At 35.9% G+C, this 22,382-nt stretch overlaps 3 protein-coding genes across 3 annotated transcripts; 1 reads left to right on the top strand and 2 right to left on the bottom strand.

Moving 5' to 3' along the window:
- Positions 1-1,892: 1,892 nt before the first annotated feature.
- LOC145218165 (uncharacterized) lies at positions 1,893-16,101 on the top strand. The gene is made up of 5 exons (XM_080085561.1): positions 1,893-2,332; positions 2,417-2,624; positions 8,118-8,453; positions 8,538-8,902; positions 15,253-16,101. Exons 1-5 carry the CDS (start codon positions 1,919-1,921, stop codon positions 16,099-16,101), a joined length of 2,172 nt encoding a protein of 723 aa, XP_079941687.1. The 5' UTR covers positions 1,893-1,918.
- Positions 16,102-17,209: 1,108 nt separating this feature from the next.
- Positions 17,210-18,058, bottom strand: LOC145218164 (protein FAM200A-like). The gene has a single exon (XM_080085560.1). It carries the CDS (start codon positions 18,056-18,058, stop codon positions 17,210-17,212), a length of 849 nt encoding a protein of 282 aa, XP_079941686.1.
- Positions 18,059-18,138: 80 nt separating this feature from the next.
- Positions 18,139-18,618, bottom strand: LOC145218163 (protein FAM200C-like). The gene has a single exon (XM_080085559.1). The coding sequence runs from the start codon at positions 18,616-18,618 to the stop codon at positions 18,139-18,141; it is 480 nt and encodes a 159-aa protein (XP_079941685.1).
- Between the last annotated feature and the right edge of the window lie 3,764 nt (positions 18,619-22,382).

Raw genomic sequence — 22,382 nt, 5'->3', positions numbered from 1 at the left:
CAATAGTTGGTAGCAGGCACTTCGTGCCAATTCAGAAACTGTTTCGTTCTACTATTTTTGCAATGAAAAGTTCACCACACAGGAAAGGGGAGTTCCAATGCGCCACAGCAATTGAATAGATGTTTGCAATCCAAATTGGATCAAAGCGTGCGCTAGCAAATTGTTCATCCAGTTTGGCATTGTTCAAACGAGCGAGTCAAATTGCATCCTGTAATATCGAAATATTGAAAAGTGGAAGGACGCAATTGCACAACTGATTGCGCAGTTAAGAATTTTTGGTAGCGAGGTAAAGCTAGTGGGCAGGTTAAATAATTTGTGTTATGGACGATTTCAGTATGTTTACAACGCACTGGTTTAACAGTTTACCAATGGTCATAATATAAAGAAAGAACTTAAAAATGTAATGAAGCAAGCTAAACGTAAATTAATCCTACACATGTGGGTAATAGTTAACGAAGATTTGGCGTGAAATTTTAAATCGCATGTGTAATTGTATCTAACCCACATAATCGTTGCTGCACATGAATACTAAAATTATTTCATTCGTGATTCTTTTGTCAAAAGACCTTGACAGGTTAAATAAAATTAGCAAATGTTTACAATTCTACATATGATTTTGAGAGTGTTATTTTGTCTCATCTTATGATGGCTTGTTTGTTGCACATATTTGGTTAAGTACTGTATGAATCATTTGTCAGTGGCCCAACCGGTTGTTTCTAAAAAATACAAATGACCATTGTATTCGGACACGCTTAAAAAAAGTTGTTGCACAGCTGACTGCCACATAGTGAAGTCAGTTGATGCCAGTTAGATATCCAAACAGACAGTATAGTGAGTCTGTTTGGCTCTATCCGTCATCTCAACAACACGAAACCTTACGTTAAATATTTAAGTAAGTATTTTGAGGAGTTAAACTCACGAAATCATGCGTGCAGTTATTTAGCAAAACAAGACTAATTTCAAACTAATTGTGATGAAAAAAAAAACTTTTGTTTGCGAAAGATATTTTGATTAGTCTATCAGGTGCAATGTGCAACTTTACCTGTAGCAAGTTTATCCTTAAGAATACAGTCCAATCTTTCTTTTAACTGCCTTTAACGCAATAACAACGACTGTCTAGTTTAACCGAAAAAACAACGACGCTTTTTTACGGCACTAAAGTTGGTACTTATAAAAATTAACGTGTTAGCTTGTCAAAAGTTTCTGGCAGTTTAGGACATCGTTTGAAGTACAGTAAACTTTAAAGTCAATAATACGTCACATATGATTCACTGCGTTAAATATGCGACACGTTGTAAACGAAACAAACGATTTTATAACGTATAAAACGATTTTGCTAGGCCAGAAGTGTACGGGCTTTGTTACGTGAAAACAAAGCATTTTTTTTTTTTTTTTTTTTTTTTTAACACTTTGACGACATATATTTGGCATACCCGGGAAAAATGTAAAGTCGGCGCCTATACATGTGACTATTTATTTGTCCTTTTTTCTACGTTTGCGGGCGTAAAACGTTCAACTAAATTTGTTTACAACAATTTAGGAATTATTATTCCTTTCCTTCTAACCGAAGTAATTGGTAAAATGCTAAAATCATGTTTCAGATTACAGCATTAGTACGTCAAATAATTGTTGAAAATACATATTACTTGATTAACCAACTTGAAGAGAAATGGGTTCTCAAGATTTGTGTTCTGAGCAGAGTAATATTTGCGAGAAAATGTTTATTGAAAGTGGAAATCAACAACAACATACGATTCAAGCCAACAGTAAGAAGTCTTATCGATGTAATATTTGTGAGAAAAAAATCAGCACCCGTGGAAATTTGAATAAACACATGTTGATTCACACTAAAGAGAAAACCCATCGATGTAACATTTGTGAAAAAACATTTAGCCAACGTTGTACTTTAAAAAAACACATGTTTTCTCACAGCAGTGAGAAACCACATCAATGTGATATTTGTAAAAGAACATTTGCCCAACGAGAACTTTTGAAAAGGCACATGTTTATTCACACAAATGAGAAACCTTATCGATGTGATGTTTGTGAGAAAAGCTTCACTGCAAAGGGAGCTTTAAAAAAACACATGAGGAGTCACACCAATGAGAAACCTTATCGATGTAACATTTGTGAGAAAAGATTTATTGGCTGTGGAAATTTAAAATCACACATTATGACACACACCAACGAGAAACCCTATATATGTGAAATATGTGGAAAACGAAGCAGACAAGTTGGAGATTTGAAAAAACACATGATGACCCACACCAATGAGAAACCATATCGATGTAATGTTTGTGAAAAATGTTTTGCATTAAATGGAACTTTGAAAGTTCACATGTTGATACACAACAACGAGAAACCCCATCAGTGTCATGTTTGTGGAAAAAGATGTCGCCAAATTGGAGATTTGAAGAAACACATGATGACTCACACTAAAGAGAAAACCCATCATTGTGATCTTTGTAATAAAGGATTTGCCCACTTGAAATATTTGAAAAAGCACATGCTGACTCACACAAAAGAGAAACCCTATCGTTGCCATCTTTGTGAAAAACGATCTGCCCAAAATGGAGTTTTGAAAAAGCATACATTGAATCATACCAACTGCAAACCCCAACGATGTAATGTTTGTGAAAAAATTTTTTTCCAACGAGACAGTTTCAAAGCACACATGTTGACACACACCAATGAAAAGCCGTATCGATGTGATGTTTGTGAAAAAACATTTTCCCAACGAGGACATTTGAAAAGACACACGTTGATACACACCAATGAAAAACCCTACCAATGTAATGTTTGTGAAAAAAAATTTCGCCGAAACGGAGATTTGAAAAAACACATGATGACTCACGCTAAAGATAAACCCTAATTATTGTGATGTTTGTGAAAAACAATTTGCACAAGATGAAAGTTCAAAAATTCACTTGTTACAACACACAAAAGAAAAAAAACATTGATGTTTTGTTTATGAAATAAGATTCAGTCCAATGTGGGATTTGACAAATGTATGTTGACACACAGCAAGAAGTAACTTAATCGATGTGATTGTAAAAAAATGTTTTTGTAGGAAATTTGTTAAACTACAACAAAAGTTTGAAACAAATTTGAACCCAGATAACATTATTTGGTGTTTTCTTTTGGCTTTACGTGCAAAGTTGTAACTATAAATTAAACATGCATTTCTTGAAACTCATTAGTGCTGTCAGTGGCAAAGTTTCAACATGTTGAGTATATATCTTAATATACTTTACTCAATGCTTGTTGGTGATTATCATTTAAATTTAGAAAAACAATAAGTCATAAGTTTTAAAAATAGATATTTCACCTTTACATCATCATCACTATCTTAAGCACAAAGATATCACATACTAGTAAAACAGTACACATTAAACAACTGTAAAAAATGCATGAAATTAATATTTAAAACGAACGCTTTCACCTGAAATTAACACACAGTAAACTAGACTAGTATGGTTGTCATTTTTATCATATTTTTATTCAAGATGAAGCTAAAATGTATTGTTGGTGCATAATACAAATATCAACAAAACGAACGCTTGATTTAAAGCTTAACAGATAGTTTACTTCTTGCAGAATTTTGTCTGGTTTGCAAAAATACATCTAGTAGAAATCATGTAAATTAAACTCAATGGCAGTTTACATCACATACAAAACTGAAAAAAAAAAAAAAAAAAGTTGTGTGGTTAACAAAATATAATTATTTCTAAAGTGATGCTGCAAAAAAGGTATGGACAAGTTGGAAAGGTAAAAGAATGACACCAACTAGAAGCTAAAAATCAGAATAGTCACACAGCCAGAGTATATAAATGTGAAAACAATTTTCAAGGAGACTAACATGCATTTTAATGTCTCATGTTTAAGACTGTATTAGTGCAACATTCATCAGAAGTATTGGATGAATTGATCTAAAGGCTGAGACAAATATAAACTGGATAGTACTGAACAAGTGTAAGATTTGTAATAATCAGAAATGATTGGTGTATTAGCGCAAAAAAACACTTTTTGTTGCCCTTTTTATTAAAAAATATTTTATCAGTTGTTTAGTGTGGAACGACATTGAAAAGCATCTGGCAAAAAAAATTAATTGTCCATAGTAATAATGCACCTCAATATTTAATAGTGATATAAAAGGCCAAAAGAAACAAACAATGTATATATATATATTGTCAACAGTTGTTTTAATAACAGAAAATCAATGCCATTCAGCGCATTTCATAGCTATACTGACAAAACCACTATCCGATCTCTTAGTGTAGCAGCAGAAAGTTTATACATTGCAACAACTGTGCTATCCATTTTTGCAACATATTAATTTGGCTGTTTATTAATTTCCAATTTGGAATTTCATTTCAATATTATGATTGTCTCTGTGATTTTAAATTTATACTCAAGATAAATATAACAACCCACTTTAAAGCTGCATTCATTTTCAACCCAACAATTACGAGTAAAAATTTATTATGTTGTGGGTATAAAAGATGTTGAAGAACGTAAAAGCATAACATCCAAAATAACCTGTTCAGTCTGTGGTATTTAAAAAGAACATGAATTTGCAACACATAAGTTAAAAAAAAGTAAAAAAGAATTAATGACCATCCAAATTCTGTATCATAACAATTACAATTAGGCCAGTAATGCAGCAACAGTTAATGAGAAATTTAATGCCTAAACATGCAATAATGTAACATTTTTTAAATAAAAAGAGAATAAAAATTATCTACAAATACCACAGATAACTATCTGGAACTAGGGTATTACTTTTATCAGATGGGGGAATGCAAATAATAGGCTATTTATTTATTTCCCAGACCTGTGTAAGTAAGCAAAGTAGAACAATGTTACAAAAATTGCTGTAAAAGCAAAGTTTTTAGTTGTAAGTTAATCAAAGCAAATTACATAAGTTCTTTTTTTACCAGTGAGCTTCATTTACAATTGAAGAATTTTCAATATATTTCCATGTTGTTTATCACCAAAGTGGTAAGAAGGTACAAACCCAAAATATGTATGACCAATAGTTGTTGTAAAACATCCATTCATATCCAGTGGACCTGTTGAAAATAAAATAAAAACTCTTTACAAATTTTGTGTGAAAGTTGTGCTCAAAAATGATAAAACTTGTAATAATTGTTTCAAAACTGATGCAAAATGAAACGTGTCACTGCAAACATACACAAGTGACAAGCCTGTTATTGATTACATCAAAGGTTCCCAACCTTTGGCAATGAATTCCTTCGTTGACAATTCAAAACATTTTCATTCCTCCCCCATGGACTACATAGTGGTAGCTAAATCATCAACATTAAGTTACTTCTTGCTGTGTGACAACTACGCACTGTCGTCACTTCACCAATGGTCAATTTCACACATTAGTGCGTGAAGTCAGTGCCCCAAGGCTTTGTACTAAAAGTCTAGCGTTTCAGCTAAACGTATTGACTTAAATCTTTGGGTGAGAAACAAGTTTTATTTGTGCAGAATTGTATTTAATGATATATTTTCTGTAAACAAACTAGGCGATTTTGAAGGAAAAAAAAAACAGACGAAAAGTAAAACGTTTTTTGTACCACCTAAGCTCTGGAAGTATTAAATTGTTTTTCATTTGATGCTGAAACCCTACGTAGCATTTAACTTGTCCCTGACTCCGTGCTCTGATTTTAAACGAGTGTGACGGTCATGGTATTAATGTGCACAAAGTTTATGTTCAACGTTAGAATGTAGTTTGCAATAATGTTGTACAGCATGTAGGGGAAGTGTTTAACCTCTTTATAACTGGATGTAAGTGTTGGCATTTCCGTTATCATGCAAGTCATAAGATATTTTTTGCCTCCAGAATGTTCTAATGGTAAATAAGGTGTTTGCTCATCATTACGCATACTTCCTCATGTTTATACTGTCGTTTCCGCTTCAAGTTTAAAGTAGAACACAGCCGCTCGTACCTGAGAAGAAGCATATAGCAGCTCGGTCCGAGGGCGGTATGACTTTATAAATTGCATCTTTGCCATAAAATGAATTCTATAACTTAAAGGAAAAAAGGTTTCACGCAATAGCCAATATTTTGCCCTACTATATATAAGTTAGCTTATTTTCGACTTTGTCGCCGGTGAATTCTAGGTCTATTCTTAGACTTTTTTTTTGAGTCTTCTATTTTTATCCCATGTGGGTGTGTAGCTGATTTGAACGTTACAATTTGCAATGAACATCATAGTTTACACTGTAGCCGCCTTAAACAAGTCGCCATCGAGGCAGGCGTGCCTACACGAGTCAGTTGCTACCTAAACTGCGTGCAAAAGTCAGAGGTCGTAGTAAATCACCATTACTTGAAACCAGTACTATAGTGTTTGCTAGTAACGGCCAATTTGTTCGTAGACTCACCTGTTATTCAAACTGTTGTTCTTTGTGTCCATGGTTACTTAGTGCAGTTGTCCAGTTACTGACCGTTTGCGTATTTTATAATTGCGCGTCAGGTGTTTGCAAGCGATACATTGTTGCACAGGTTATGCCTACATAATTAGCCAGCTTTATATGATTACAACGAAAAAACATAGCAACGAACTACCGCAGCGTCTATTTGTGTGAACAAGGTAGGCAGGCAAAGAAATTATTGCCACAGCATTATAATATATTTAGAAAAAATATTGTGCTCGAATAACATTGCAACCGGACGAACAATGTTTACATGTAATAATTATTGTTTTATTTGCTGTAAAACGTCGCATGTAAGACTTAATGCTCACGATAAATTTGCTAGTATTGCAATTATGTAGAAACGGACACTGTCCAAACGCCATGAAAGCTTAAATTACGACAGGACATAATAAAAAGGCCTCGGGCGTAATTTGACTTGACAGCCAACAGTGTGGACAACCGTATCTACTTGATGTCCTCGCGTCATCGGTAGTCAGTCACACGCATCGGTGCGCACAGTCAGAGCCCCGGGCAGTAGAGGCTATTTTCAGGCTTAAGTGTTACAAAGTACAGTATTGTCCGATATATTTGTCGCAGAATGCCGTACTAATTTTACGTTGATTTCAAGATAAATGGCAGGGGAATTACTAAACATTTGTAGCCATGAATTTGTTGAAAAAAGGCTAGTTTCGCTTTGCAGTATTATGCACGTCTCAGACAGTGTGATCTGATTTCAAACGATTTAATTTCTTAGTTAATATCAGAACGCACATAGTACCCAGCTGCACAGCTGGCCAATATCTAAATTATTTACTACGCGCAAAAACTGGTCATATATTTTTTCTTTGCAGTAAAAAGTGTAAACAATCAGGGAACCAAGGGGTAGAGTAGTTATTTAGCAGTACCGAGATAAAGCTCGTACGCATGTTAGTTGCATTGGGAAGATAGCTTTGTTAAGAACACACTGTTCAAAACAATTCACCACTGGTCTGTTATGCTAAGTCAAACTTTTGTTATCTTTTAAGTGTGCAGTTTAACTGAGTTAGCAAATGTAACTAGCTCCGCAAAAATAAAGACCACACATGACTATTACTTCCCCCCCCCACACTGTTATGACTTCTTGTATTCGTCTAAATTCTCGGATTCGAAAAACGTCTGGTCCACCATATCTGTTAAAATGTTTGTTTGTTCTAATAGTTTAGTTTCGGTTTCAAACAAGACTGAATCAATTGAAACTATTATTTGCAGCAATTGCATGTCTTGAATTAACAAGTATAAAAACTAAAAATTTGAGATTAGCGATCAAAATACTAGTGTTCCGTTTGATTACTGAAGAGCGATTATCTGTTCGACATGCGGTTTGGACAGTTTGTGACCAAAATAAATAACCCTTAAACTCGGACATTTTTACAAATCTGTCTGTTTTTGCTGAATTGCAAATTTGTATGTTTCATATATCATAAAAAAGATGTATGCTTTCGGAGTTCATTTCGTGTATGGTAACCTAAATAACTACGCAGTATTCACCGAACACACTGTGAGTCAAAATATTTTATGACATTACCCCCTATAAATTTAATCCAAAAAAGCAAAGCTTGTCTGACTGATTACATAATTTTCCCTCAATACGATACATTAGTCTCGGCCTAAAGCTTTTTTTTGTATTATAGGCTGGTTGTGACATTTATTAGTGGGATTCAACCTCCAGGGAATGTCTTCTTCCCAATGCAAACAAGCTCGCAGGAATGGTGAGAAAAGATTTAGTCAAAATGGGAATTTAGAAACACACATATTGACTCACACCAAAGAGAAACTATATCGATGCACTATTTGTGAAAAAGGATTTGCACAACGGGGGAATTTAAAAAGACATATACTGACACACACCAATAAGAAACCACATCGATGTGATGTTTGTGAGAAGAGCTTTGCCCTACAGTGGAATTTAAAAACACATTTGTTGACACACACCAATGACAAACCTTATCAATGTGATGTTTGTGGGAAAAAATTTCGTCAAGTTGGAGGTTTACAATATCATACGATGACACACACCAATGAGAAACCACACCATTGTACTGTTTGTGAAAAAAGATTTTGCGCTATTGGAGCATTGAATATACACATGTTGACCCACACTAAAGAGAAACGACATGGATGTGATGTTTGTGGAAATTTTTTTATCCAGAGTGGAGATTTGAAAAGACACATGTTGACTCACACTAAGGAGAAACCACATCGATGTGATGTTTGTGAGAAATGTTTTGCTATGCGGAGTCATTTGAAAACACACCTGAAGACACACACTGATGAGAAACCACATCGATGTGATATTTGTGAGAAAAGTTTTTCCCTACAGAGTTATTTAAAAAAACACATGATGATACACACCGATCAGAAACCCCATCGATGTGATGTTTGTGAAAAACGCTTTGTACATTTGAAAACGCACATGTTGATTCACACCAATCAGAAACACTAATGATGTAGTGTTTGTGAAAGAAGCTTTGACCAAGGCGGAACTTTAAAACATTGGTGAACATTTCAAAAGACACATGTTGGCTCACATTAAGGAAAAAAACTATCTGTGTTATGTGTGTAATAAATGCTTTGTCAAAACTAACATTTGATAACTACATATTGCCTCACAGCAAAGAAAAATTCCATCGGTTATTTAATCAATGTCGACTGTTAAAACAACACACGTTGATTCATGCTAAAGAGCCTATTGATGTGATGTTTGTAAATAAAATTCGAAAAAACAAATAAACGTGCAAAAACCTAACTTATTTTTTGGGGTCTGTAATCCAAATTAAGACATCCAATACACTTTGGTAAAACACAAGTTGTTGTGTATTGGCGTTACAAATTAATGAGGTAATGTTGCGTTTTTTTATATCATTAATGGGGGAAGTTTTTGTTGCACTAAAATAGTGAGAAAGTTGCACTTAATTTTAACAAAAATTGCATTTATGCACAAGTTTTTAAAAAATATCAACAGTCAATCAACACTGCGCTATAAAAACAAGTGTCCTAACTGACAATTAGCACTCTAGCCTTATTCAATCAGTCTCGGGAGCATTATTGCGCAACAATCTCTCTTCAGTCTTCACTCACGCACGAGAAATAAAAAGGCGAATGGGGAGAGTAACAGCTCTCATACTGTACTAGTACTGCGCCCCTAAAAGCTGAATGGTACCTTTTAATTAGGTTAAGATTCAAAGTTCAAAATACTTCTTGACGTGAAGATGACTAGCAGGTCGCAGTTTAGACATCCTTGCCTTAGACTGTCATCTTAACAGATATCAAGGGTTATCACTTCGTACTTGCAAAATAACGAATGCACTTTTATAAACACATAGTTTAACTAACTAAGGTATCTCAACAAAACTTTGCCCTGAAAGACAAGACACAACCGGTTACCGTTTGTGCGGTTTGGTCAAAAGTCATACTTCCACTTCTAATTTAGTTCCGGCACTGTCGTGCTTGGCTGGGGTTGTTGAACTTCTAGCTTGCAAACTAACTGTTGCGTCATAGATAACATTGAGATGCAGCTAATCCATCCCATAGCTCTTTGTTATGCAAATCAAAGAGAATAGAACCATACTAGAAATAGTTTTATAGGATGTTTTATAAATCACTCCTTTACATTTTGCGCAATACTTGTTAAAAGTTGCATGAAAAATAGTAAAAAGTTGCAACACAAAATTCCTACTAACAGCTTATAACATCATTCATAAATTCTGAGTATTTAGGAAGCTGCCGGAAGCTGTTGATGTTTCGGAAGCTGTTGATGTTCAATGTTGACGTTTGTGCATACAAGAAACACACTTTTTCCCCAATAATTCCTCTAAAATTGTGATCCAACGCGATGAATTATTTTCAAATGGTAAGTTTGTAGATTATAATGGAAAACTATTTGCCGATAAAGATGCACAAATATTATCGAACACAACAACAGAATTGTTTACATGTGTTTGTTTACTCTTTAGAACAACATTTAGAGTTATGAATTTTTAGAACAACGTTTAGAGTTGGTTTAAAAAGTTTGAAAACCACTGTGCTAGTGAGCTTTATCTGTAACTGAATGGATAAAACAATAATCTGCCAATGGCGATAAAATCCAAACCACAAGTGCAAAAAAATTACATTAATCACAAACAGGTTATTCCGTCTAAAGCAGTGGTTCATAACCTAGGGTTCGCGAACCCCCAAGGCGTCTGTGAGCTGTTTTCAGGGGGTCCACGGAGGGAAAAATATGTTAAAAAGGAAAAGTAGCTCTCTTCACCTTTTACAATCGAATTCTGATTTAGTTAAAGCTTTTTAGATAAAAGTACAAATAGAACTGGTTCAGTTAAAAAAAGACCATGTAATTTGAAAGGTTAAAGGTTGTTAAAACACCAAAAAAATGTTTATATTCGGAACCAGTATTGTGATATAGAAATTGGTTTAGCATTGTTCAGTAAGAAACCTTAAACGTAAACGAACTTTGAAACCAACAAGTCAGATATTACAATAATACAGATGAACCAGGAAACTTCTCTAGCTTTTAAGTTACAAACTAAAATATTTTTTTCCTACACTTTGGCAAACAATATTCAGAAAAAAAAGTAATTTGGTAAGAAAAAAATTGCTCACAAATTATTCAAACGTATATAAATAGAAAAACTTACCTCATCCACCTTCTTTGAACTTGCTTCAAATCTGTCGCGAACTTTTCAAGAAAGTTAAGTGAGTACTTGAGTCATAAGTAGGCCGGGTTTTTTTGACCTAAAAAAACGAAAAATTGAGGTGTGTCAAGCATCACACCACATCAACCTAACTATTTTTACTTAATGGTTTATGATTCAAAATAAATGATGACGAAACAAAGCTTTTTTGCCACTTTTGCGAACCTTGTGTAGGACCTCGGAGCCTTGTGTTGCGAACTCCTTTTTGTGATTACGCTGTATAGATCTTTGTACATTGTGGAGTATAGACTATATTACTCCGAAGCATAAATAGCTAAGCCGACTGAAACTTTTAATCACAGTAGCACATAAGTATGTATTGAGATGATGTCAAAATAATGTACAAAGAACATAAAAAACTCCCATGAACGGGAAAAATTTGAAGCACAGCAACGAGGTTTAACGCAACATATTATGCATTGACTCTTTGAGGTCAAAGTAATAGTTGCTTTCGTCACATTTTTGACGGAAAATTTTGACATTAGTCACAGCTTTTTACCAAATCGAAAATATCTGCACCAGGTTGAAACGACATGAGCTGCAAAATTCAGAAGGGCACCATCGGTGCAAAAGAGTGAAACGTGCTGCAGCTTCACTGTATTTAAACGCGTCACGTGACGAGGGCTCGTCAACATTTGCATGCTGAATATATAATCAAGTTTTTTTTAACTCTTCTGGCATTGTTATTTTATTCCGACGTTTCGACGTCCTATACACTATATACAGGTCGTCTTCATCAGGGTAAATAACACTGAATGCGACTAGTACAGTGCACGATACGTATTTTTTATTATGTCTGGCAGCAGTAGCATGGGAAAACATTATACATGGGAAACAGGAATTTATTTTATGCCGACAGAAATAAAGCTTACCAGAGTTTTGGACCATCAACGATCTAAAAATAGTTTCATCAGAGTTATATTTACCCTTTATCATGACGATATTCAAACTATACAAGCTATACATGGTCCAATCTAATCTCGATACTAAAAGGCCAAAAGCGCAGTAGACTTTACGTCATAAGAGATCCTGGCATTGTGGTGCAATCACCTGACATGATATATGGCGTTTGTATACGATTGAGTGACTTACAATGTTACAAGAACGTTTTTGTTTTTGGCAGCTACTTTTCCGACTTAACAAAAAAAAAGATTTTTCAACAAGCGAAATAAATACAACTTAACCCACATTTGCAAGGCTTAGGCCCCGGCAGGTTAAACCCGCAGCCTATTACGCACTGACATCACTTTAAAGAAAAGCAGTTTAGACCTAAAACTGTTACTAATTTTTGAAGACGAGAGGCAAATTTAATGTGGTATTGAGTGATATACTTTAAACAAATTGCACCATTCAATAAAAAACGTGTTGCTTAAAAATCTGGGCAGTAATAAGACATTTGTTGTACCGACTGACTCATAAACTAAATTGTTGGCAAATTTTTTGAAGCTAGCTGCTCTGGTTTGAAACAAGTCATTTGCTTCCTATAATGCGTAAAAGTGCGAAATTTGAAGGTCCCAATATGCAGTGTGAGAATTTACTATCTAACGACTGTTTACTATCTAAACATATGTGGCAATTTCCGCGTTCGGCCAGTGTTTGCTTAGAACGACCCACTTTAATGTTTGCTAGTACCAGCCATACTGGCAAGCCTTCATTTGTTCAAAGGTCATCAGGTTCGATGTCATCAGGTTCTATGCAATCATTATGTAGCCTGTTGCCATTCAAGCTGCAGTTCTCCAGTTACTGGCCGTATGAACGGACAGTTGCATTGGCAGGTGATGTACTTTATTGCTGCTGATATACTTTAACGGTAGATTTGCTTGTATTACATGAAACCAAAAACATTACAACGCTCTAAATCAGGTCAATCTTTGTGTTAAGATCAGTTCCTGTCAAAGCTTACGAAAATGAATGATAAAATGGGAGGCTTCAATCATTAGAAATAACTGTAGCATGAAACATTTGATCTGCCAGCCAGCGCTGTAGGTATGTGGGCGCAAGCTTTTTTTCATGTCCACTTAACCGTGACGACAACTACGCACTGACGTCACTTCACGACTGCTCTAGTTACACGCATCGGTGCGCACAGTCAGACACCCAGAGTCCCAGACATTATAGGCTATCTAGTCTTAAAACCAGCTTTAGACTGAAACTACTTTTTACTTTAGGTGGTGAACAAAGTGTAGAGTACTATAGTGGCATATTTGTTACAGTCTAAACTGTGTTAGCACTGCAGACAAGTTTGTGTTGCTGTTTAAAAGAACTCATAGATGAATAAAAAGACTGTTGTACCAACTGACTGGGCAAGTAAACTGTTTTACGTTTTATGCAGAAAGGCTATGTAGCATTTGACTAGCACTGATTGCTCTGATTGCTCTGATTTCGAACCAGTCATATCAGAACCTACAAATGGTCGCAGCCTCACAAACTAATTACTTTCTAAATCATTTTATGTGCATTAACTCAAAGTTTATGAAACAAGTTGAGTGACTTTTCAGCAGCGAGGCAAAACTATTAAGCACATTACTTGGTTTCGTTATGGCATTTTTGTTTGCATATTATGTTAAGGACGTACAACTTAACTATTTTGCTAGTGGTCTGTTATGTTGCGATAAATTCAAGAAAAGTAACCTTTGAGCGATCAACCTATCCGCACCATTATAAATGACGCTTGTAATATGCCACATAGGAAAAAGGAAATTGTTGCACAGCTGACTGCCACATTGGGAAGCCAGTTGATGTCGGTTAGAATAATACGTTGTTCGGCAAGACGCAGAACAATCGTAAATAGTTAAATTAAATTTAACAAAGTACTGCAATAAACAACCAAACATCGCTAATGTCGAGGTGTCAAGTTTTCTTTAATCTAATTTACGTTTTTGTTCCCGTTTTAGTTTGTTTGAACCAGTGCGAATGACATAGAAAAATGAAAAAAGTTGCTAAAGGTTAGGCTGTTTTGGCGGCGTGTTTCTTTTTTACCGTGACACTGCACTGCGCGAGAGGGTTTGCTGGTAATCCTCCACTTGCTGACTTTAAAATGAAAGAGTAAACCGTCAAACTTTACAAAAATCTCGAAAACGACTGGCAATAAGACGTAAACAAAACGATTAACGACCGTTATCGCCCCCAATTCAAGGGGCTATGATCTGTAATAATTTTGCACTACATGCAGTTTCTGCAGGACTACATGTACATATTGCAACTGTACCAATTTGCTAGTGTCATTTTAACGGAATTACCAGTCTTGTTTTGTATGTTTTTCTTGATATATTCGCGTACTGTTCATTAATTACATGTACACGTCTGTTGGGACCTATTCGTTTTTGCAAAGCCAAAACAATCATGTTAGTAGCTCAGATGGTGTATAGCAGAGGTGTGCAACCGCCCGCCCGTGGGCCACAATCCGATTATTGTGACACTCGCCAACACACTGATTCAGAGAAAAAGATAATTCTTCTGGAAATTCTGCATATTTTTCGAATAGTTTTTGGTAAATCTCCTAAGTTGCTCTACTAACGGGACAAGTATAAGCTAAACCAGCGTTTTCCAATCACTGGGCCATGCAACCATTTGCAAGAAGTTCACCGAATGTGACCCAATGATTCCCTTTTTCTAGCAAACAACTATTTGGTTGTTAAAGCCAGTGTTGCGGCGAAACTCTGTATGTTTTAGAAAATAAATGTATTTATGCTTTAGGAGAACTTCAAATTGACTGTTTAAATGAAAAAAATCGCCCTCGCTTGCTTGGTATCCGAAATTGGTTTCATGGCCCACCGACGAAAAAGGTTGCACACCCCTAGTGTATAGTATAGAGTCGTAAATAGGACATACAAAAAATAAATTGGCAGATATAGCAAAACCACCCTTCTAGCTTGTAATTTGTGTGTTTGTGTGATTTACCCTATTCAGTGATGTAGTCTAATTATCCAAATTTAGAAATATGTTTCACCATTTAAACGACTTAACAAAAAAAATTAATTTCTATTTTAGTTCAGCTTACAGGACTCGTTTGTAAAAAAAAACGTAAGCAAAAACTTCACGCCCTGCACAGTTATACTCGCAAAATGAAAAGCGTTTGATTTAACTGCAATAAACAAACATCAATGTGAGCGACAAGAGAGAAACCTTTGCATTTAACCACGATCTGGAAGGCGACATTCGCCCCAACATGAGGAAAAAATCAAGGAAGTCCGATGTTGCTGATCAGAGGTTTAATCAAGGTGCACATTTAGAAACACAGAAGTCAACTCATAATAATATGAAATCTCATCGTTGTGATGTTTGTGAAAAACTTTTTAGTTACAATGCAACTTTAAAAACACATATGTTGATTCATACCAATCAAAAGCCTCATCGATGTGACGTTTGTGAAAAAAGATTTATCCGAAGTGGAGATTTCAAACAACACATGTTGACACACACAAATGAAAGACCACATTCGTGTGATGTTTGTGAAAAGCAATTTAGCCTAGTTGGATATTTGAAAAAACACATGTTGACCCACACTAAAGAAAAACTATATCAATGTGATATTTGTGAAAAACGATTTCGAACCAGTCAACATTTAGGAACTCACATGTTGACACACACCAAGGAGAAATGTTTTCGATGCGATGTTTGTGAAAAAAGATTTCGTTTCAGAGGAAATTTGAAAACGCACATGCTGATTCACACCAATGAGAAACCACATCAATGTGACGTTTGTGAAAAAAGATTCGGTCTTGGTTGCGACTTGAAAAGACACATGTTGTTGCACACCAATGAGAAGCCTCATCATTGTTACGTTTGTGAAAAAAGATTTACCCAAAGTGGAAATTTGAAAAGACACATGTTAACACACTACAAAGAGAAACCTCATCGATGTGATGTTTGTGGAAAAAGATTTGCCCGCTGTGATAGTTTGCAAGTACACTCGATAAAACACACAAGGGAAAAAAGTAATTGATGTGTTGCTAAAAAATAAGATTCATTGGCGGTTTGAACAGACATATGTTGATGCATGGTAAAGAGTAACTTAATCATTATGTTTTTGTAAAAAGGGTTTTTTTTTCCTAAAAAAATTCTTAAACAACAAACAGAAGTGTTGACCCAAAGAACTTGAGTTGAGTTTATTTCGCTTGGTGAAAGAAAACAAAGCGACATAATTGCACTGAACAATCACCAAGCCAGAAATAGCTACGCAATGTTAAGGCGTTATGGGGCACAAAAAGAGGACACGATTGGTGGATTATGATTAAACGCGTTACACCGTATTTATAAAACGCTATGTGGCAGGAGCTTACCAGAAAGTGAGTTTGGCCCATTGTAAGTATAATACGGCTGGAAGGGGACGTTGGTGGGGCCAGTCGAGAGGTCCCTAGAATCTAACCACCAGGGTTAGGAAAAAGGAAAGGAAGAGCACACACACGTAGGGAATAACTCTTACTGTAACAGTCTACTTTGAACTAACTGCAATTTTACTTTAACAGACCTGGTAATTTAAATCATTTACAGTAAATGAGGATAAAAAATATTTTAAACCATTTAAAACTGTAATAGAAGCATCATTTGTGCGACATATCAAAACAAAAAGACAAACAAAACAGAAAAGCAGCAAAAAAATGCGGAAATGAATGCATTTGAATCGGTTGTCGTCTTACCAGCTTACTCGGGACGCATGGCAAAAGGACGATTTAAACTTGTAATTCCCCTGCAACAATAAAAAAACAAGACACCGCAGCAATTTACCCGGTAGTAGCCTATACCAGTGGTCTTCAACCTTTTTTATAGGCAACCCCAATTTAAGGAAAAATGAAATCAGAATTTACATGCGACCCCATTTTTTGGCACTGAGAAAAATGTTTTAAGTAATGCTATAACGAAAGAACAAGTACACAAACTATACGTAATTACAAACAAATATGGCGATACAAAAGTATTCCAAAAAAAAAGGCTACACAAAAGTATTACGAAAAAAGTTTTTTTATTTAAAAGATAATGGAGTTTCATTTAAAACATAAACCAAATTTTAGGAACACAAACTTGTTAAGTTGTTCAACATTTTGTTTTCACTGTTAGTGAGATGGTTGCGCCTGTATACTGTCCACAAGTTTTTTAAGCCGCGGCTTGACTTTGCACAAGCTTAACCGCATTTCATGCTCTTCCAATCGATTACGATGTCTCGTTTTTAAAATGCTCATGGAGCTAAATCCTGCTTCACACAGCCACGTGGTTGAAAACGGGATTAGAAGTTGAATAACAAAATTTGACATAGTCGGGTAGGTTGAGTGGATTGACACCCAAAAGTAAATATTTGCGGAGACCTTTGGGTATTTTACTTTAAAGATGTTAAAAGAAATGCGGTTTGATGCATCAGCTGTCATTTCTGTAAATTCTTCCGCAACACGGAGAGGCAGTTTAGGCAAATCTACGATAGAAAAAGGATCTATTATCCAGTCATGTTCTTTGGATGGCGTCAGAATGTTGCCATAGTAGTGCTCAAACTTTTTACTAAGCTGCTGAAGGTGTCCAAGTATGGTATCTTGGATAGCCACATCTCTGTCGACAATGTATTGCTGTAGTTCTGGAAACATGTCAAACTCATTTCGCTTTACATAACTTTGCCACAGGATCAGCTTTTTGTAGAAAGCGGTAATTTTTGCAATATAATCAAGAATTGTAAAGCCAGAACCTTGCATGGATTGATTCAAACAGTTCAGCGAATCAAATATGTCGGCTAAGTAAGCTACGTTTGCAATGAACTTTTCCTGGCCAAACTTTTCAGACAAAGCCAAATGTTCCTGTTTTTGGAGGAAAGTAACAATTTTTTTGCAGTTCATAAATCCGCTTGAGTATTTGACCACGTGACAGCCAACGCACTTCTGTGAGCAATAGTAATCCCGTGTGATCAGCACCCATTTCATCACAAAAACAAGAAAACAAACGCTGGTTGAGTGGCCTTGCTTTAATGTAATTGACACATTTTGTCACCGAATTCAAAGTATCATGCAGTTCGCAAAAAACAGTGCGTCCATTTTGCGAATGGTGCTTTGTCCTGGACCCTTTTTACAACCCCCGAATTGATGCCAGTACATGCTGCCGCACCATCGGTACATATTCCAGCACATTTTTCCCAGGATATACAACGATCGAGAAACAAATCGTCAAGACTTTTGAATATATCTTCACCTCTAGTATGCAATTGCAATGATTTGCAAAACAAAAGCTCTTCTAATACTTCTCCTTCGTTGATATATCGAATAAATACAGGAAGCTGAGGCAGGTCGGCAACATCAGTAGACTCGTCTAATTGAACTGCATACCATGGAGAAACATTTACTTGAGTTACAATTTGGTCAAGAACGTCATTGGACATGTCTTCAATCCTACGTTTTACTGTTGCAGCTGATAATGAAATTGAATCCATGTCATCATAGCTCTCCACAAGCGGCCTCTTTTCTTCATAATATGAAACCGCCAACATACATTTTACTGTGGCATTTGAATTTGGAACACAGACCTTTCCACAGCAACCGATAATTAAGAGAATAACCGATAAGCAACGCTTATGGCTTCAATCTTCGGCCGCTCAATACTTCTCCAAACCTTGATTGACAAAATATTATAGGACCACCTGCAGCGATACCGAGTTCTACGTTGAACGATTTGGAATCGACGACTAGCGTTGAAATAGGTTTTGGCATGAGATGTCAATCAAGAGATGCCACTGATCACACGCTCGAAATTGGCATCTTCTTACGACATACTGCTTGCAAGTTTCTTTTGCACTTACAACTGAAGTTTTTTTGAAACGAAAGGTTGTTGCAAGATGTCCAGGCTCCCCGCACTTATAACATTACGGTCGTTTCTCGTAACCAAAAACGTTAATTCCTGGGGTTCTTACGGCTCTTGGGTTTGTTTACGGAATGTTCCAAACAGTTTCGTTGGTAAATCCAGCAACAGTGGCAATCTGAATAGCCAGCGAAAACGAAATTTCGTCACACTTTACCTTCAATACATACTTCAAGACAGTCTCATTGCCAACATAACAGAATAATGCTTCGTCCAAGGGGACAAAGATTGGACGGCAAATCGCAGGTACAAGCGTCCTGACGAATGCATGCTGCAGGTCACTGGATCGATTCTCCCGGATTACGCTCGATTTTGCTCCAAAATTTAAATCGTTCTTACCACGAAACGCTTAGGTTTATACTGCTCATTCATGAAAGCTTTAATCTCTTCCATCTTAATAATCTCTTCCAAATCATTTACCTATTTGGGCGGAGAACTGTGCGATGTCAAGTTGGTCAGAAACTTGTAAAAAGCACCTCTTTGATTCGTCAGAAATACTTGCACTTGTCGGGTCTCGGGAACTTTATGAGCCTTAACGAAAGTGTCAAACCGAACGCGCAGAAATAAGGCGTCGCCTGGGGTTCGCTGATTCGGGCTAGAGAAGAACTTTCACCGGAGGATGTCTTCTTCAGTAGCGTCATCATAACACTTCCATTTGTTCTTGTTGACGTCTTTCTTGAACTTTCATTGTTTTTGCATCAAGTCGAAAAACTTTTCCATCGACAGAAATAAAGAAGACTTCCATTAACGTGAAGGTAAACAATAAAAGAAAAAATTCCTCGTCGCCAATGCTGTATTTCCGATCAGAGCAAATCATATGAATAAATAAAACAAATCCAGCCCGAAAATTGAATTAGCATGGCAGCACAAGAATGCGAATCATGTAATTAAAACGCAGGGTGCGAAAATAGTTCGGCGAAGCGCGAAATACGTAACACACAACACGAATATATTATTTTTTTGAAACCTGAACTGAAGCCCTAAAAACCAAACAACGTGAACCCGAACTGAACCTGGACCCATATGACAAGCGGTTTGGCTCCCTGAAGCTAAGATCAAAAAAATGGTTTTGAGAACTTAAATGACCAAACGTTTTGTAGAATTTGCTTACACACAAAAATTAAAGATTTACAAAAATAGTTTTCACTGTAATACTTAATCAGGTAATATTTCATTATTTGTTTGTCAAGGAACAAACAATACTGATAAATTGACCCGTCAATATATGCATTATTAAAAACATGATGATGTTAAGTTTCTTGAAGTTTTTCAACTTCTGGTGAACGTAGCATCTTGATACAACACAGATATAATAGTTATATGTATTTTAACCCTTCTGCCACTGGTATACAATAACAGATTTTGAAGTATGAAATTAAAAGTTTACTGTCAAAGCATGTCACCCTTATTTTACGTTCCAATTTAGAGACAACGCAAAAATAGGGTCAATTTATAACCATAAGTAGAGGTAAAGATGCATCAGAAAACAACCATTTCTCATTTATCCTGCTTTTTAGTTTTCAAATAAATCAAAAACATTAAAAATGTTGAAATATAAAATACATTCAACGCAGAAATGATATGCAAAGTGCAGACTTTATTAGGAAATATCACACTACTCATACAAGAACCAAGAAAGTTGTCAATAAAATCCATGTCTCCAAAGCGAGAATATCCAGTGGCGATAGCATATTGCTTCAGCGCTAATTCAAGTAGCAAACATAGCAACAAATTTTCCTGCACTAGCAACACACGTGCTGTTGAATAACAAACAAATTTCACGATATGGCAGAATGCCTAAAAACGAAGTCATGCGTAAATAAAACCACTCAAGTGCAAAATCAAAGAAAGGGACATCCGAATATGACAATACTTAATGAGGAAACAAACTTAAATAACACTAACAAAATGAAAACTGATTATTTCAGCTAATAGTTGATATTTTTGACCCTTATTTATTACCACGCTCTACGTTTAACCACAAAGTCACTGCAATAAACAGCAGTTAAAAATTCGTAACTGTAAGCGTGGCTGCCTCGTGTTTATTAGTGACTGGAACTTTCAGCGTCTGCATGCGTTTTTTAACTGGTTAGTTGTGTTGTTTTTGGTTAACGAACAGGAAAATTATGCTGGTAAAAACTGAACCGTTTATTGTGTGTCTTGCACTTGTAGTCACTGGTAAGCACATGTTGAAACCTTTTTAAGCTTTTGGATTTGAGTTTACGTGAAACCTTCATTCAGACGTTAATCGCGTCGTCGTCCACCCACGTCTTATTCTGAACCGAATTATGTTATTCCGGTAAGATTATAGTTGCTTAACGTTTTACTGTCCGTCACTAGTGTGATTAAGTGATGTTTATATGTGATGTTATTTGATGCTGAATTTATAGACCTTCTACTGATCGCTTGCATTTAAATGACTTCGGCACTGAAATTCTGTCTGTTGCCTTGTCTGAATTTGAACATGTTTTCAGAAACCGCCTTTTGACCCTTGTACTCGCCGTGCTGCCGTGTGTCTTGGAGTTTGAGCGCAAGGAAAGGCGCGTTAAAGAAAGTTTTAAGAACATACGAGATCGCCCCTCTGTGCTGTCTGGATGTGGGTGGAGTCACGCCTTCCTTAATTATAGTTAAAGACAGCGCAACAGTGATTGTATAAGCCTCAACATTTTTTACAATCAAAATCAATTCCACGTCTTAGTATCAACCTAAAAAAGACAAATGAATGAAACTTTTGCAGCAGAGCGTTGCCTCACGTGGACACAACTTTACAAGTGTCAACACTGTACTGTAAAGATGGCAAGTTACTTGTTGACATAAAGCAAACATTAAGTCAAGTCTGAATTCTGTACAGGGCAACAACTCGTGTTCGATGGAGAAAAGCAGACTCATCTAGCGTTTGGAAAAAAGGATAACAATCAGGAAAGGGTTTTGTCCTTATATCACATTTTCTGTGAGGTAAAACAAAAATATGAGCGTAACAATAGAAACTGACGCTCTGAATGAGGTTAGTGACTTGGTTAACATGAGTCTTAGTCAGAGCTTGCAAAAAAATGACAGGTTTAAAGCGTAATAACATTTAACCAACACAGGAATTATTTGACCTGCCAGCCTGTGCATTTTTTACACGTTGTTCATGTCCACTTAACTGTGACGACAACAACGCACTGACGCCACTTTATCACTGGTCAAGTTACACGCGTCAATGCACACAATCAGAGCCCCAGGCATTGCAGGTTATGTAGTGCTAATACGAGTCTGGTGTTTTAGCTGAAACGTATTGACTTTTATTTTTAGGCAAACGATGTTATATGTGCAGTGAGGTGTTGATTGAATACATTTCCCGCACTAAAACAAATTGTTGTACCACAAAAAAGTGTTGCTTGTTTATAGAACCAT

The sequence above is a fragment of the Phallusia mammillata genome, chromosome 3, assembly GCF_965637545.1.
Source record: "Phallusia mammillata chromosome 3, kaPhaMamm4.hap1.1, whole genome shotgun sequence".
NCBI lineage: Eukaryota > Metazoa > Chordata > Ascidiacea > Phlebobranchia > Ascidiidae > Phallusia > Phallusia mammillata.
This window is presented reverse-complemented; position numbering and strand designations above follow the sequence as displayed.

Excerpts from the sequence above, each read along its gene's own strand:
- LOC145218165 (XM_080085561.1), top strand. The coding sequence starts at position 1,919 with ATGTTTTCTCACAGCAGTGAGAAACCACATCAATGTGATATTTGTAAA. Across the intron at positions 2,625-8,117 it reads CAACTGCAAACCCCAACGAT|TGGGATTCAACCTCCAGGGA; the intron begins GTAATGTTTGTG and ends GACATTTATTAG. Across the intron at positions 8,903-15,252 it reads TGATTCACACCAATCAGAAA|AACATCAATGTGAGCGACAA; the intron begins CACTAATGATGT and ends CTGCAATAAACA.
- LOC145218164 (XM_080085560.1), bottom strand. The coding sequence starts at position 18,058 with ATGAAATGGGTGCTGATCACACGGGATTACTATTGCTCACAGAAGTGC.
- LOC145218163 (XM_080085559.1), bottom strand. The coding sequence starts at position 18,618 with ATGTTGGCGGTTTCATATTATGAAGAAAAGAGGCCGCTTGTGGAGAGC.